Below are 14,860 nucleotides of genomic sequence, written 5' to 3'. Positions count from 1 at the left end.
TAGTCACTTGCACTGCCAAGCTCCTGATGCTAAAACACACAGGAATCAGCCCAACTCATTTCTGGCTGTGTGATAAACATTTGAAAGAGCATATACAGTACTGGGTGATGCCATTGGCTCCATATTTACAATGTCAACATTATGTCATGATGTTGACAATGTCAGAGTGTCAACATTAGGATTAGGCTGCATGCGGGATGGAAGGTCAAGGTTAGGCTGCATGTGATAGGGTTAGGCTGCAGGGGGAGGTTAGGGTTAGAATGCGGTTGGAGGTTAGGATTAGTAACTAGAGGGAGGTTTAAAGATAGGGATTAGGTATGGGGAGAAGTATTCACCAGAATGCTGGAGGATCAAAGGTATGACTCAAATGTCATGACCACCGGAACACGAAAGCTACAATGGAACCCTTGCAGCTGGCAGGAGCTGTTAATTACCACTAGGCTGCCAGGGACAGTATGTCGACATTTTAATATGTCAACATTTCATCTCTGTCTACATGATGAATGTTGACATTATGGGCCTGATTCAAATGATAACGCGCCCGCTATTTCCCGTCTGAAGCGTTTTCGCCCCTATCATGCCCAGTACAGTCAGGTTTAGGCGCGCAAAGCACCTAAACCCGACTAAACTAATGGGCGCGATCGTAAAAAGACCCGTTTGGGCACCCAAACGGGTCTCTTTACACGCATTTCAGCTCACTACCTCCGAGGGTAGCAAGCTGAAATGATTGTGTCACGCCTCTCGGCAGTAACATTAGAATACCACCCTGCGCAATCGCGGCCGGCAGGGGGGAACGCACAATTTAATCCGGCCCTTTCACTGTCGACATAACATCAAACTCTTTCAACAGTCATTGCCTATTAAAATATAACCTAGATGGCTGGGTAGTCCTCTAGTCAATCTGGACTACACAAGGTCACTATTTCCGCTGAGTGAACAAGCTTTAGGGTAGGGGAGCTTTGGACTGCACACTGTAATTCTAAACATAATAAGAGGTGCTATCATGCTGATACTTATAGTTCTACACAAAAAAAGATAAAATGCAGGTGTACACCCTAAGTACTAAACACTGCTAATCAGAATAATTATAATAAACTCTGCAATATAACATGGAGTAAATTTGAGGTGCTTAGAATAATTTCGGCCAAAAATATGGGGGTCTCCAACCGCAGCCAGGTGACTCCTTCATCTTGGATTAGTATCCTTCCCACCTGCCCAAGGGTGGTTTTAATTAGCATGGATCTCTGGCATTTACAGACTCCATATTGGAAAAGGCACTATGAACGGTAAGTCCTAAATACATTTATATAATTTGCCAGTTTTAGGGATGAGTTTGAGGAGCAGGGCCTCCTGGGTTGGGGGCTTAATTCAGCACATAATCCAGCACTTTTTTAACACCCAATTGTTTTTTTAATTAATGTAACACTTTGTAACACTAATTATTACCACTAACCTATGTAACACTCCTAACAAACAGTTTATGCTTATTACTAATGTAACACTTATTAACACTTTAACCTCTCACTAGTGTAATGCCTTAGGGCAGTGGTTCTCAAACTCGGTCCTCAGGACCCCACACAGTGCATGTATTGCAGGTAATCCAGCAAGTGCACAGGTGTATTAATTACTCACTGACATTTTAAAAGGTCCACAGGTGGAGCTAATTATGTCACTTGTGATTCTGTGAGGAGACCTGCAAAACATGCATCGTGTGGGGTCCTGAGGACCGAGTTTGAGAACCTGTGCCTTAGGGTATTTGGCTTGTGCTGGCCTAGGAGGTCCCGTGCCCTGGACTTGGACCTTAGTGTTAGGGACCCACCAGATGAGGTCCCTGGTCACAGTTGGTTGGCCCATATCTATTTGTCAAAATTATGCTATGCGCCTCAAATTTTCTTCGTTATATTGCAAAGTTTGTTATAATGATTCTGATCAACAGTGTTTAGCATTTAGGGTGTGCACCTGCATTTTCTCTTTTTTTCTGTGTGAATGTGTTTTAGAACAGATGTATTAGTTGACTTGTAAGTGCATGAGGTTATAGCACCCTCACCTCTCTCCAATCCATCAATGTTCTGTGTGTAGACACGTAACAGTACCCTTTTGTCATTCAGGAGGCGCAGAAAGTAATGCGCTGGATTAGGGTGGTGACGCCCAGGTAGGAGCTCTTGGCAAAGTTGCAAGAAGGCATGGGGCTCCCGCAAAAAGTAGCTTAGATCGAATATGGCTTCTGGGTATGGTAGGGAATATTCTTGCAGTTTACTGTACAGGCCACTAGAGGGAGACCTGCAGCAATAAAAACATAAGAGACACAACATGTAGTAGATAAGAAAAGAGGGAGGTGGATGCAGCGGTGCAAGTATGCGGGTACGCTCGGGTACGGAGTACCCTTAAAAATTTGGCAGCGGGTACGCAGTACCACCTGCCACACACTTTGCCATTACCACAATTATAATGTGCCACAAAGCAACAAGACCATGGTACTTGGCAGCATGACGGCTCCTCCCACTTTGTCAGGGTTACTGGAAGTGCGACAGTGGCTGAATTTTCCTATTATAATGGAGGCATTACTATAATAAGAATTTACTTACCGATAATTCTATTTCTCGTAGTCCGTAGTGGATGCTGGGGACTCCGTAAGGACCATGGGGAATAGCGGCTCCGCAGGAGACTGGGCACATCTAAAGAAAGCTTTAGGACTATCTGGTGTGCACTGGCTCCTCCCCCTATGACCCTCCTCCAAGCCTCAGTTAGGATACTGTGCCCGGACGAGCGTACACAATAAGGAAGGATTTTGATTCCCGGGTAAGACTCATACCAGCCACACCAATCACACCGTACAACTTGTGATCTGATCCCAGTTAACAGCATGATAACAGAGGAGCCTCTAGAAAAGATGGCTCACTACAGCAATAACCCGATTTTTTTTGGTAACAATAACTATGTACCAGTATTGCAGACAATCCGCACTTGGGATGGGCGCCCAGCATCCACTACGGACTACGAGAAATAGAATTATCGGTAAGTAAATTCTTATTTTCTCTAACGTCCTAAGTGGATGCTGGGGACTCCGTAAGGACCATGGGGATTATACCAAAGCTCCCAAACGGGCGGGAGAGTGCGGATGACTCTGCAGCACCAAATGAGAAAACTCCAGGTCCTCCTCAGCCAGGGTATCAATTTTGTAGAATTTTACAAACGTATTTGCTCCTGACCAAGTAGCTGCTCGGCAAAGTTGTAAAGCCGAGACCCCTCGGGCAGCCGCCCAAGATGAGCCCACCTTCCTTGTGGAGTGGGCATTTACAGATTTTTGGCTGTGGCAGGCCTGCCACAGAATGTGCAAGCTGAATTGTACCACAAATCCAACGAGCAATAGTCTGCTTAGAAGCAGGAGCACCCAGCTTGTTGGGTGCATACAGGATAAACAGCGAGTCAGATTTCCTGACTCCAGCCGTCCTGGAAACATATATTTTCAGGGCCCTGACAACGTCTAGCAACTTGGAGTCCTCCAAGTCCCTAGTAGCCGCAGGCACCACAATAGGTTGGTTCAGGTGAAACGCTGAAACCACCTTAGGGAGAAACTGAGGACGAGTCCTCAATTCCGCCCTGTCCGAATGGAAAATCAGATAAGGGCTTTTACAGGATAAAGCCGCCAATTCTGACACGCGCCTGACCCAGGCCAGGGCCAACAGCATGACCACTTTCCATGTGAGATATTTTAACTCCACAGATTTAAGTGGTTCAAACCAATGTGACTTTTGGAACCCAAAAACTACATTGAGATCCCAAAGTGCCACTGGAGGCACAAAAGGAGGCTGTATATGCAGTACCCCTTTTACAAACGTCTGAACTTCAGGGACTGAAGCTAGTTCTTTTTGGAAGAAAATTGACAGGGCCGAAATTTGAACCTTAATGGACCCCAATTTCAGGCCCATAGACACTCCTGTTTGCAGGAAATGTAGGAATCGACCCAGTTGAATTTCCTCCGTCGGGCCTTACTGGCCTCGCACCACGCAACATATTTTCGCCAAATGCGGTGATAATGTTTTGCGGTTACATCCTTCCTGGCTTTGATCAGGATAGGGATGACTTCATCCGGAATGCCTTTTTTCCTTCAGGATCCGGCGTTCAACCGCCATGCCGTCAAACGCAGCCGCGGTAAGTCTTGGAACAGACAGGGTCCTTGCTGGAGCAGGTCCCTTCTTAGAGGTAGAGGCCACGGATCCTCCGTGAGCATCTCTTGAAGTTCCGGTTACCAAGTCCTTCTTGGCCAATCCGGAGCCACGAATATAGTGCTTACTCCTCTCCATCTTATCAATCTCAGTACCTTGGGTATGAGAGGCAGAGGAGGGAACACATACACTGACTGGTACACCCACGGTGTTACCAGAGCGTCTACAGCTATTGCCTGAGGGTCCCTTGACCTGGCGCAATACCTGTCGAGTTTTTCCCAACGGTTTATAATCATGTGGAAGACTTCTGGGTGAAGTCCCCACTCTCCCGAGTGGAGGTCGTGCTGAGAAAGTCTGCTTCCCAGTTGTCCACTCCCGGAATGAATACTGCTGACAGTGCTATCACATGATTTTCCGCCCAGCGAAGAATCCTTGCAGCTTCTGCCATTGCCCTCCTGCTTCTTGTGCCACCCTGTCTGTTTACGTGGGTGACTGCCGTGATGTTGTCCGACTGGATCAACACCGGCTGACCTTGAAGCAGAGGTCTTGCTAAGCTTAGAGCATTGTAAATGGCCCTTAGCTTCAGGATATTTATGTGAAGTGATGTCTCCAGGCTTGACCATAAGCCCTGGATATTCCTTCCCTGTGTGACTGCTCCCCAGCCTCGCAGGCTGGCATCCGTGGTCACCAGGACCCAGTCCTGAATGCCGAATCTGCGGCCCTCTAGAAGATGAGCACTCTGCAACCACCACAGGAGGGACACCCTTGTCCTTGGTGACAGGGTTATCCGCTGATGCATCTGAAGATGCGACCCGGACCATTTGTCCAGCAGGTCCCACTGGAAAGTTCTTGCGTGGAATCTGCCGAATGGGATTGCTTCGTAGGAAGCCACCATTTTACCCAGAACCCTTGTGCATTGATGCACTGAGACTTGGCTCGGTTTTAGGAGGTTCCTGACTAGCTCGGATAACTCCCTGGCTTTCTCCTCCGGGAGAAACACCTTTTTCTGGACTGTGTCCAGGATCATCCCTAGGAACAGAAGACAAGTCGTCGGAACCAGCTGCGATTTTGGAATATTGAAAATCCAATCGTGCTGCCGCAACACTACCTGAGATAGTGCTACACCGACCTTCAACTGTTCCCTGGATCTTACCCTTATCAGGGAATCGTCCAAGTAAGGGATAACTAAAATTCCCTTCCTTCGAAGGAATATCATCATTTCGGCCATTACCTTGGTAAAGACCCGGGGTGCCGTGGACCATCCATACGGCAGCGTCTGAACTGATAGTGACAGTTCTGTACCATAAACCTGAGGTACCCTTGGTGAGAAGGGTAAATTTTGACATGAAGGTAAGCATCCTTGATGTCCCGAGACATCATGTAGTCCCCATCTTCCAGGTTCGCAATCACTGCTCTGAGTGACTCAATCTTGAATTTGAACCTCTGTATGTAAGTGTTCAAAGATTTTAGATTTAGAATCGGTCTCACCGAGCCGTCCGGCTTCGGTACCACAACAGTGTGGAATAATACCCCGTTCCCTGTTGCAGGAGGGGTACCTTGATTATCACCTGCTGGGAATACAGCTTGTGAATGGCTTCCAAAACTGTCTCCCTGTCAGAAGGAGACATCGGTAAAGCCGACTTTAGGAAACGGCGAGGGGGAGACGTCTTAAATTCTAATTTGTACCCCTGAGATATCACCTGAAGGATCCAGGGGTCTACTTGCGAGTGAGCCCACTGCGCGCTGAAATTCATTGAGACGGGCCCCCCACCGTGCCTGATTCTGCTTGTAAAGCCCCAGCGTCATACTGAGGGCTTGGCAGAGGCGGGAGAGGGTTTCTGTTCCTGGGAACTGGCTGATTTCTGCAGCCTTTTTCCTCTCCCTCTGTCACGGGGCAGAAATGAGGAACCTTTTGCCCGCTTGTCCACGAAAAGACTGCGCCTGATAATACGGCGTCTTCTCATGTTGAGAGGCGACCTGGGGTACAAACGTGGATTTCCCAGCTGTTGCCGTGGCCACCAGGTCTGAAAGACCGACCCCAAATAACTCCTCCCCTTACTAAGGCAATACTTCCAAATGCCGTTTGGAATACGCATCACCTGACCACTGACGTGTCCATAACCCTCTACTGGTAGAAATGGACAACGCACTTAGACTTGATGCCAGTCGGCAAATATTCCGCTGTGCATCACGCATATATAGAAATGCATCTTTTAAATGCTCTATAGGCAAAAATATACTGTCCCTATCTAGGGTATCAATATTTTCAGTCAGGGAATCCGACCACGCCAACCCAGCACTGCACATCCAGGCTGAGGCGATTGCTGGTCGCAGTATAACACCAGTATGTGTGTAAATACATTTTAGGATACCCTCCTGCTTTCTATCAGCAGGATCCTTAAGGGCGGCCATCTCAGGAGAGGGTAGAGCCCTTACAAGCGTGTGAGCGCTTTATCCACCCTAGGGGGTGTTTCCCAACGCACCCTAACCTCTGGCGGGAAAGGATATAATGCCAATAACATTTTAGAAATTATCAGTTGTTATCGGGGGAAAACCACGCATCATCACACACCTCATTTAATTTCTCAGATTCAGGAAAACTACAGGTAGTTTTTCCTCACCGAACATAATACCCCTTTTTGGTGGTACTCGTATTATCAGAAATGTGTAAAACATTTTTCATTGCCTCAATCATGTAACGTGTGGCCCTACTGGAAGTCACATTTGTCTCTTCACCGTCGACACTGGAGTCAGTATCCGTGTCGGCGTCTATATCTGCCATCTGAGGTAACGGGCGCTTTAGAGCCCCTGACGGCCTATGAGACGTCTGGACAGGCACAAGCTGAGTAGCCGGCTGTCTCATGTCAACCACTGTCTTTTATACAGAGCTGACACTGTCACGTAATTCCTTCCAACAGTTCATCCACTCAGGTGTCGACCCCCTAGGGGGTGACATCACTATTACAGGCAATCTGCTCCGTCTCCACATCATTTTTCTCCTCATACATGTCGACACAAACGTACCGACATACAGCACACACACAGGGAATGCTCTGATAGAGGACAGGACCCCACTAGCCCTTTGGGGAGACAGAGGGAGAGTTTGCCAGCACACACCAGAGCGCTATATATATACAGGGATAACCTTATATAAGTGTTTTTCCCCTTATAGCTGCTGTATCTTTAATACTGCGCGTAATTAGTGCCCCCCCTCTCTTTTTTAACCCTTTCTGTAGTGTAGTGACTGCAGGGGAGAGCCAGGGGAGCTTCCCTCCAACGGAGCTGTGAGGGAAAATGGCGCCAGTGTGCTGAGGAGATAGGCTCCGCCCCTTTTTCGCAGACTTTTCTCCTGCTTTTTTATGGATTCTGGCAGGGGTTAAAATTCATCCATATAGCCCTGGGGGCTATATGTGATGTATTTTCGCCAGCCAAGGTGTTTTTATTGCTGCTCAGGGCGCCCCCCCCCTAGCGCCCTGCACCCTCAGTGACCGAAGTGTGAAGTGTGCTGAGGAGCAATGGCGCACAGCTGCAGTGCTGTGCGCTACCTTGTTGAAGACAGGACGTCTTCTGCCGCCGATTTTCCGGACCTCTTCTGCCTTCTGGCTCTGTAAGGGGGCCGGCGGCGCGGCTCTGGGACCCATCCATGGCTGGGCCTGTGATCGTCCCTCTGGAGCTAATGTCCAGTAGCCTAAGAAGCCCAATCCACTCTGCACGCAGGTGAGTTCGCTTCTTCTCCCCTTAGTCCCTCGATGCAGTGAGCCTGTTGCCAGCAGGTCTCACTGAAAATAAAAAACCTAAACTAAAACTTTCACTAAGAAGCTCTAGTGTGCACCCTTCTCGTTCGGGCACAAAGATCTAACTGAGGCTTGGAGGAGGGTCATAGGGGGAGGAGCCAGTGCACACCAGATAGTCCTAAAGCTTTCTTTAGATGTGCCCAGTCTCCTGCAGAGCCGCTATTCCCCATGGTCCTTACGGAGTCCCCAGCATCCACTTAGGACGTTAGAGAAATATTGTTATTAAATTGGGGGCATTACTATATATTTTAATTATACTGGAGGTATCACTATATATTTCTGTTATACTGGAGGCATTACGATATATTTTTAGCCTTGCCTCCAGAATACCAAAAAAAAGGGGCTATGTCATGTGGCCACACCACTATTGTCATGTAGCCACTCCCACTAGCATGTGACCACGCCCATCACAACACATGACCACGCCCATTTTTCAGCACTCAGTACCCATTAGAAAATATTTCTACTTGCAAAACTGGGTGGATGCATGGAACAACTAGAAACTGAGGGCCTGATTCAGCATGGATTGCAAAAGCACAATCTTTCTCTAATGGGCTAAACCATGTGCAGGGGTGGGGCAGATATAACATGTGCAGAGAGAGTTAGATTTGGGTGGGGTGTGTTCAAACTGAAATGTAAATTGTAGTGTAAAAATAAAGCAGCCATATTTACCCTGCACAGAAACAAATTAACCCACCCAAATCTAACTCTCTCTGCACATGTTACATTTGCGCCACCTGCAGTGCAGGTTTTGCCCATTAGAGAAAGATTTTGCTTTTGCAATCTATGCTGAATCAGGCCTTGAATGTGATATTCACGTGTAATCATTATAAGGAATCTACATTTAATTTTGGTATACTGCCAATTCACTTCAGCCTCTGTAAGGCGAACTGACTTTTGGAAAAATAAGAATTTACTTACCGATAATTCTATTTCTCGTAGTCCGTAGTGGATGCTGGGGACTCCGTCAGGACCATGGGGTTTAGCGGCTCCGCAGGAGACAGGGCACAATAATAAAAGCTTTAGGATCAGGTGGTGTGCACTGGCTCCTCCCCCTATGACCCTCCTCCAAGCCTCAGTTAGGATACTGTGCCCGGACGAGCGTGCATAATAAGGAAGGATATTGAATCCCGGGTAAGACTCATACCAGCCACACCAATCACACCGTACAACCTGTGATCTGAACCCAGTTAACAGTATGATAACAACGAAGGAGCCTCTGAAAAGATGGCTCACAACAAGAATAACCCGATTTTTGTAACAATAACTATGTACAAGTATTGCAGACAATCCGCACTTGGGATGGGCGCCCAGCATCCACTACGGACTACGAGAAATAGAATTATCGGTAAGTAAATTCTTATTTTCTCTAACGTCCTAAGTGGATGCTGGGGACTCCGTCAGGACCATGGGGATTATACCAAAGCTCCCAAACGGGCGGGAGAGTGCGGATGACTCTGCAGCACCGAATGAGAGAACTCCAGGTCCTCCTCAGTCAGGGTGTGCCCCTGACCAAGTAGCAGCTCGGCAAAGTTGTAAAGCCGAGACCCCTCGGGCAGCCGCCCAAGATGAGCCCACTTCCTTGTGGAATGGGCTTTTACTGATTTTGGCTGTGGCAAGCCTGCCACAGAATGTGCAAGCTGAATTGTACTACAAATCCAGCGAGCAATCGTCTGCTTAGAAGCAGGAACACCCATCTTGTTGGGTGCATACAGGCTAAACAGCGAGTCAGATTTTCTGTCTCCAGTCGTCCTGGAAACATATATTTTCAGGGCCCTGACAACGTCAAGTAACTTGGAGTCCTCCAAGTCCCTAGTAGCCGCAGGTACCACAATAGGTTGGTTCATGTGAAAAACAGAAAACACCTTAAGGAGAAATTGAGGACGAGTCCTCAATTCTGCCCTGTCAGAATGAAAAATTAAGTAAGGGCTTTTATATGATAAAGCCGCCCATTCTGACACACGCCTGGCTGAAGCCAGGGCTAATAGAATCTTCACCTTTCATGTGAAATATTTTAATTCCACAGTGGTGAGTGGATCAAACCAATGTGACTTTAGGAAACTCAAAACAACATTGAGATCCCAAGGTGCCACAAAAGGAGGCTGTATATGCAGTACCCCTTTTACAAACGTCTGAACTTCAGTTCTTTCTGGAAGAAATTTGACAGGGTCGAAATTTGAACCTTAATGGACCCTAATTTTAGGCCCATAGACAGTCCTGTTTTCAGGAAATGTAGGAAACGACCCAGTTGGAATTCCTCTGTAGGGACCTTCTTGGCCTCACACCACGCAACATATTTTCGCCAAATGCGGTGAAAATGTTTTGCGGTTACATCCTTCCTGGCTTCGACCAGGGTAGGGATGACTTCATCTGGAATGCCCTTTCAGGATCCGGCGTTCAACTGCCATGCCGTCAAACGCAGCCGCGGTAAGTCTTGGAACAGACAAGGCCCCTGCTGGAGCAGGTCCTTTCTTAAAGGTAGAGGCCACGGTTCTTCCGTGAGCATCTCTTGAAGTTCCGGGTACCAAGTCCTTCTTGACCCATCCGGAACCACGAGTATCGTTCTTACTCATCTCCTTCTTATGATTCTCAGTACTTTTGGTATGAGATGCATAGGAGGGAACACATACCCTGACTGGTACACCCACAGTGTTACCAGAGCGTCCACCGCTATTGCCTGAGGGTCCCTTGACCTGGCGCAATATTTGTCTAGTTTTTTGTTCAGGCGGGACGCCATCATGTCCACCTTTGGTTTTTCCCAACGGTTTACAATCATGTGGAAAGACTTCCCGCTGAAGTCCCCACTCTCCCGGGTGGAGGTTATGCCTGCTGAGGAAGTTTGCTTCCCAGTTTTCCACTCCCGGAATTAACACTGCTGAGAGTGTTATCACATGATTTTTCGCCCAGCGAAGAATCCGTGCAGTTTCTGCCATTTCCGTCCTGCTTCATGTGCCGCCCTGTCTGTTTACGTGGGCGACTGCCGTGATGTTGTCCCACTGGATCAATACCGGCTGACCTTGAAGCAGAGGTCTTGCTAAGCTTAGAGCCTTGTAAATTGCCCTTAGCTCCAGTATATTTATGTGGAGAGAAGTCTCCAGACTTGATCACACTCCCTGGAAATTTTTTCCTTGTGTGACTGCTCCCCAGCCACTCAGGCTGGCATCCGTGGTCACCAGGACCCAGTCCTGAATGTCGAATCTGCGGCCCTTTCATAGATGAGCACTCTGCAGCCACCGCAGAAGAAAACACCCTTGTCCTTGGAGACAGGGTTATCCGCTGATGCATCTGAAGATGCGATCCGGACCATTTTCCCAGCAGATTCCACTGAAAGGTTCTTGCGTGAAATCTACCGAATGGGATCGCTTTGTAAGAAACCACCATTTTTCACAGGACCTTTGTGCAATGATGCACTGATACTTTTCCTGGTTTTAGGAGGTTCCTGACTAGCTCGGATAACTCCCTGGTCTTCTTCTCCGGGAGAAAACATCCTTTTCTGGACTGTGTCCAGAATCATTCCTAGGAACATTAGACGTGTCGTCGGAAAAAGCTGCGATTTTGGAATATTTAGAATCCACTCGTGCTGTCGTAGAACTACTTGAGATAGTGCTACTCCGACCGCCAACTGTTCTCTGGACCTTGCCCTTATCAGGAAAGCGTCCATATTTCTTTTAGGAAGAATCATCATTTCGGCCATTACCATGGTAAAGACCCGGGGTGCCGTGGACAATCCAAACGGCAGCGTCTGAACTGATAGTGACAGTTCTGTACCACGAACCTGAGATACCCTTGGTGAGAAGGGCAAAATTTGGACATGTAGGTAAGCGTCCCTGATATCCAGTGACACCATATCGTCCTGGTTCGCTATCACTGCTCTGAGTGACTCCATCTTGATTTGAACCCTTGTATGTAATTGTTCAAATCTTTTAGATCTCACCGAGCCGTTTGGCTTCAGTACCACAATATAGTGTGGAATAATACCCCTTCCCTTGTTGTAGGAGGGGTACTTTGATTATCACCTGCTGGGAATACAGCCTGTGAATTTTTTTCCAATACTGCCTCCCTGTCGGAGGGAGACGTTGGTAAAGCAGACTTCAGGAACTTGTGAGGGGAAGACGTCTCGAATTTCCAATGTACACCTGGGATACTACGTGTAGGATCCAGGAGTCCACTTGCGAGTGAGCCCACTGCGTGCTGAAACTCTTGAGATGACCCCCCACCGCACCTGAGTCCGCTTGTATGGCCCCAGCGTCATGCTGCGGACTTGGCAGAAGCTGTGGAGGACTTCTGTTCCTGGGAATGGGCTGCCTGCTGCAGTCTTCTTCCCTTTCCTCTAACCCTGGGCAGATATGACTGGCCTTTTGCCCGCCTGCCTTTATGGGTACGAAAGGACTGAGACTGAAAAGACTGTGTCCTTTTCTGCTGAGATGTGACTTGGGGTAACAAAAGTGGATTTTCCAGCTGTTGCCATGGCCACCAGGTCCGATGGACCGCCCCTTTATACGGCAATACTTCCATGTGCCGTCTGGAATCTGCATCACCTGACCACTGTCGTGTCTATAAACATCGTCTGGCAGATATGGACATCACATCTACTCTTGATGCCAGAATGCAAATATCCCTCTGCGCATCTCGCATATATAGAAATGCATCCTTAAAATGCTCTATAGTCAATAAAATATTGTTCCTGTCAAGGGTATCAATATTTTCAGTCAGGAAATCCGACCAAGCCCCCCCAGCGCTGCACATCCAGGCTGAGGCGATTGCTGGTCGTAGTATAACACCAGTATGTGTGTATATACTTTTTAGGATATTTTTCAGCTTCCTATCAGCTGGCTCTTTGAGGGCGGCCGTATCTGGAGACGGTAACGCCACTTGTTTTTATAAGCGTGTGAGCGCCTTATCCACCCTAAGGTGTGTTTCCCAACTCGCCCTCACTTCTGGCGGGAAAGGGTATACCTCCAATAATTTTCTATCGGAGGAAACCCACGTATCATCACACACTTTAATTTATCTGATTCAGGAAAAACTACAAGTAGATTATTCCCACCCTACATAATACCCTTATTTGTGGTACTTGTAGTATCAGAAATATGTAACACCTCCTTCATTGCCCTTAACATGTAACGTGTGGCCCTAAAGGAAAATACGTTTGTTTCTTCACCGTCGACACTGAAGTCAGTGTCCGTGTCTGTGTCGACCAACTGAGGTAAATGGGCGTTTTTACAAGCCCCTGACGGTGTCTGAGACGCCTGGACAGGTACTAATTTGTTTGCCGGCCGTCTCATGTCGTCAACCGACCTTGCATCGTATTGACATTATCACGTAATTCCTAAATAAGCCATCCATTCCGGTGTCGACTCCCTAGAGAGTGACATCACCAATACAGGCAATTTGCTCCGCCTCCTCACCAACATCGTCCTCCTACATGTCGACACACACGTACCGACACACAGCACACACACAGGGAATGCTCTGATAGAGGACAGGACCCCACTAGCCCTTTGGGGAGACAGAGGGAGAGTTTGCCAGCACACACCAAAAACGCTATAATTATACAGGGACAACCCCTTATACAAGTGTTTTCCCTTATAGCATTTTCACATATGTAATCATATCGCCAAATAAGTGCCCCCCCTCTCTGTTTTAACCCTGTTTCTGTAGTGCAGTGCAGGGGAGAGCCTGGGAGCCTTCCTCACAGCAGAGCTGAGCAGGAAAATGGCGCCGTGTGCTGAGGAGAATAGGCCCCGCCCCCTAAAACGGCGGGCTCTTCTCCCGGAGTTTGTGAGATCTGGCAGGGGTTAAATACATCCATATAGCCTCAAGGGCTATATGTGATGTATTTTAGCCATAAAAAAGGTATAATACATTGCTGCCCAGGGCGCCCCCCCCAGCGCCCTGCACCCTCAGTGACCGCTGGTATGAAGTGTGCTGACAACAATGGCGCACAGCTGCAGTGCTGTGCGCTACCTTATGAAGACTGAAAGTCTTCTGCCGCCTGTTTCTGGACCTCTGGACCTCTTCAACTTCGGCATCTGCAAGGGGGGTCGGCGGCACGGCTCCGGGACGAACCCCAGGGTGAGACCTGTGTTCCGACTCCCTCTGGAGCTAATGGTGTCCAGTAGCCTAAGAAGCAAATCCATCCTGCACGCAGGTGAGTTTACTTCTCTCCCCTAAGTCCCTCGTAGCAGTGAGCCTGTTGCCAGCAGGACTCACTGAAAATAAAAAACCTAACTTAAACTTTTATTCTAAGCAGCTCAGGAGAGCCACCTAGATTGCACCCTTCTCGGCCGGGCACAAAAATCTAACTGAGGCTTGGAGGAGGGTCATAGGGGGAGGAGCCAGTGCACACCACCTGATCCTAAAGCTTTTATTATTGTGCCCTGTCTCCTGCGGAGCCGCTAAACCCCATGGTCCTGACGGAGTCCCCAGCATCCACTTAGGACGTTAGAGAAATTACAATTACATGGCATCAATTTCCATCAATGTCCAACCCACTGTGTGATATTCATCTCAGGGCAAGAATACATCCATACAGAAGAGATGTAAAATAAGACAAATATAAGCATTATATTTTACACAGCTTTTCGCCAGGCCTAAAAGAGACTGCCCAGCGACCGCCACTGCCTGTCAATCAGGCAGAGGCGATCGTAGCGTCCCAACGGCCTTCGGCCATCTGGCATGCTCTGGCGCATGTGCAGTTCTGACCCGATTGCACCGCTGCGATAAACTGCAGCGTGCAATCAGGTCAGAATGACCCCCGATGTCCCTAATGATGCGTTCTCCCGCGCGTCGTCAGCCGCGCATGCCTGACGGGCGATGTTGTCATTTTCAGGCTGCCCCCCCCTCCCCACCGGCGTCGTTTGACGCTGTCGGCATCGGCAAGTGTATACGCACTTGCCG

The 14,860-nt window shown here is 48.3% G+C and overlaps 1 protein-coding gene across 3 annotated transcripts in view; it reads right to left on the bottom strand.

Moving 5' to 3' along the window:
- Nucleotides 1-14,860, bottom strand: part of LOC134968984 (NAD-dependent protein deacetylase sirtuin-3-like) — a 58,761-nt gene that overhangs the window by 35,958 nt on the left and 7,943 nt on the right. For all 3 annotated transcript variants that reach the window (XM_063944676.1, XM_063944675.1, XM_063944677.1), the window contains exon 4: nt 2,048-2,280. In XM_063944676.1, the coding sequence (XP_063800746.1) occupies nt 2,048-2,280 (233 nt within the window). The remainder of the gene's footprint in view (nt 1-2,047; nt 2,281-14,860) is intronic.

Source organism: Pseudophryne corroboree, chromosome 11, assembly GCF_028390025.1.
Source record: "Pseudophryne corroboree isolate aPseCor3 chromosome 11, aPseCor3.hap2, whole genome shotgun sequence".
Taxonomy (NCBI): Eukaryota; Metazoa; Chordata; class Amphibia; order Anura; family Myobatrachidae; genus Pseudophryne; species Pseudophryne corroboree.
This window is presented reverse-complemented; position numbering and strand designations above follow the sequence as displayed.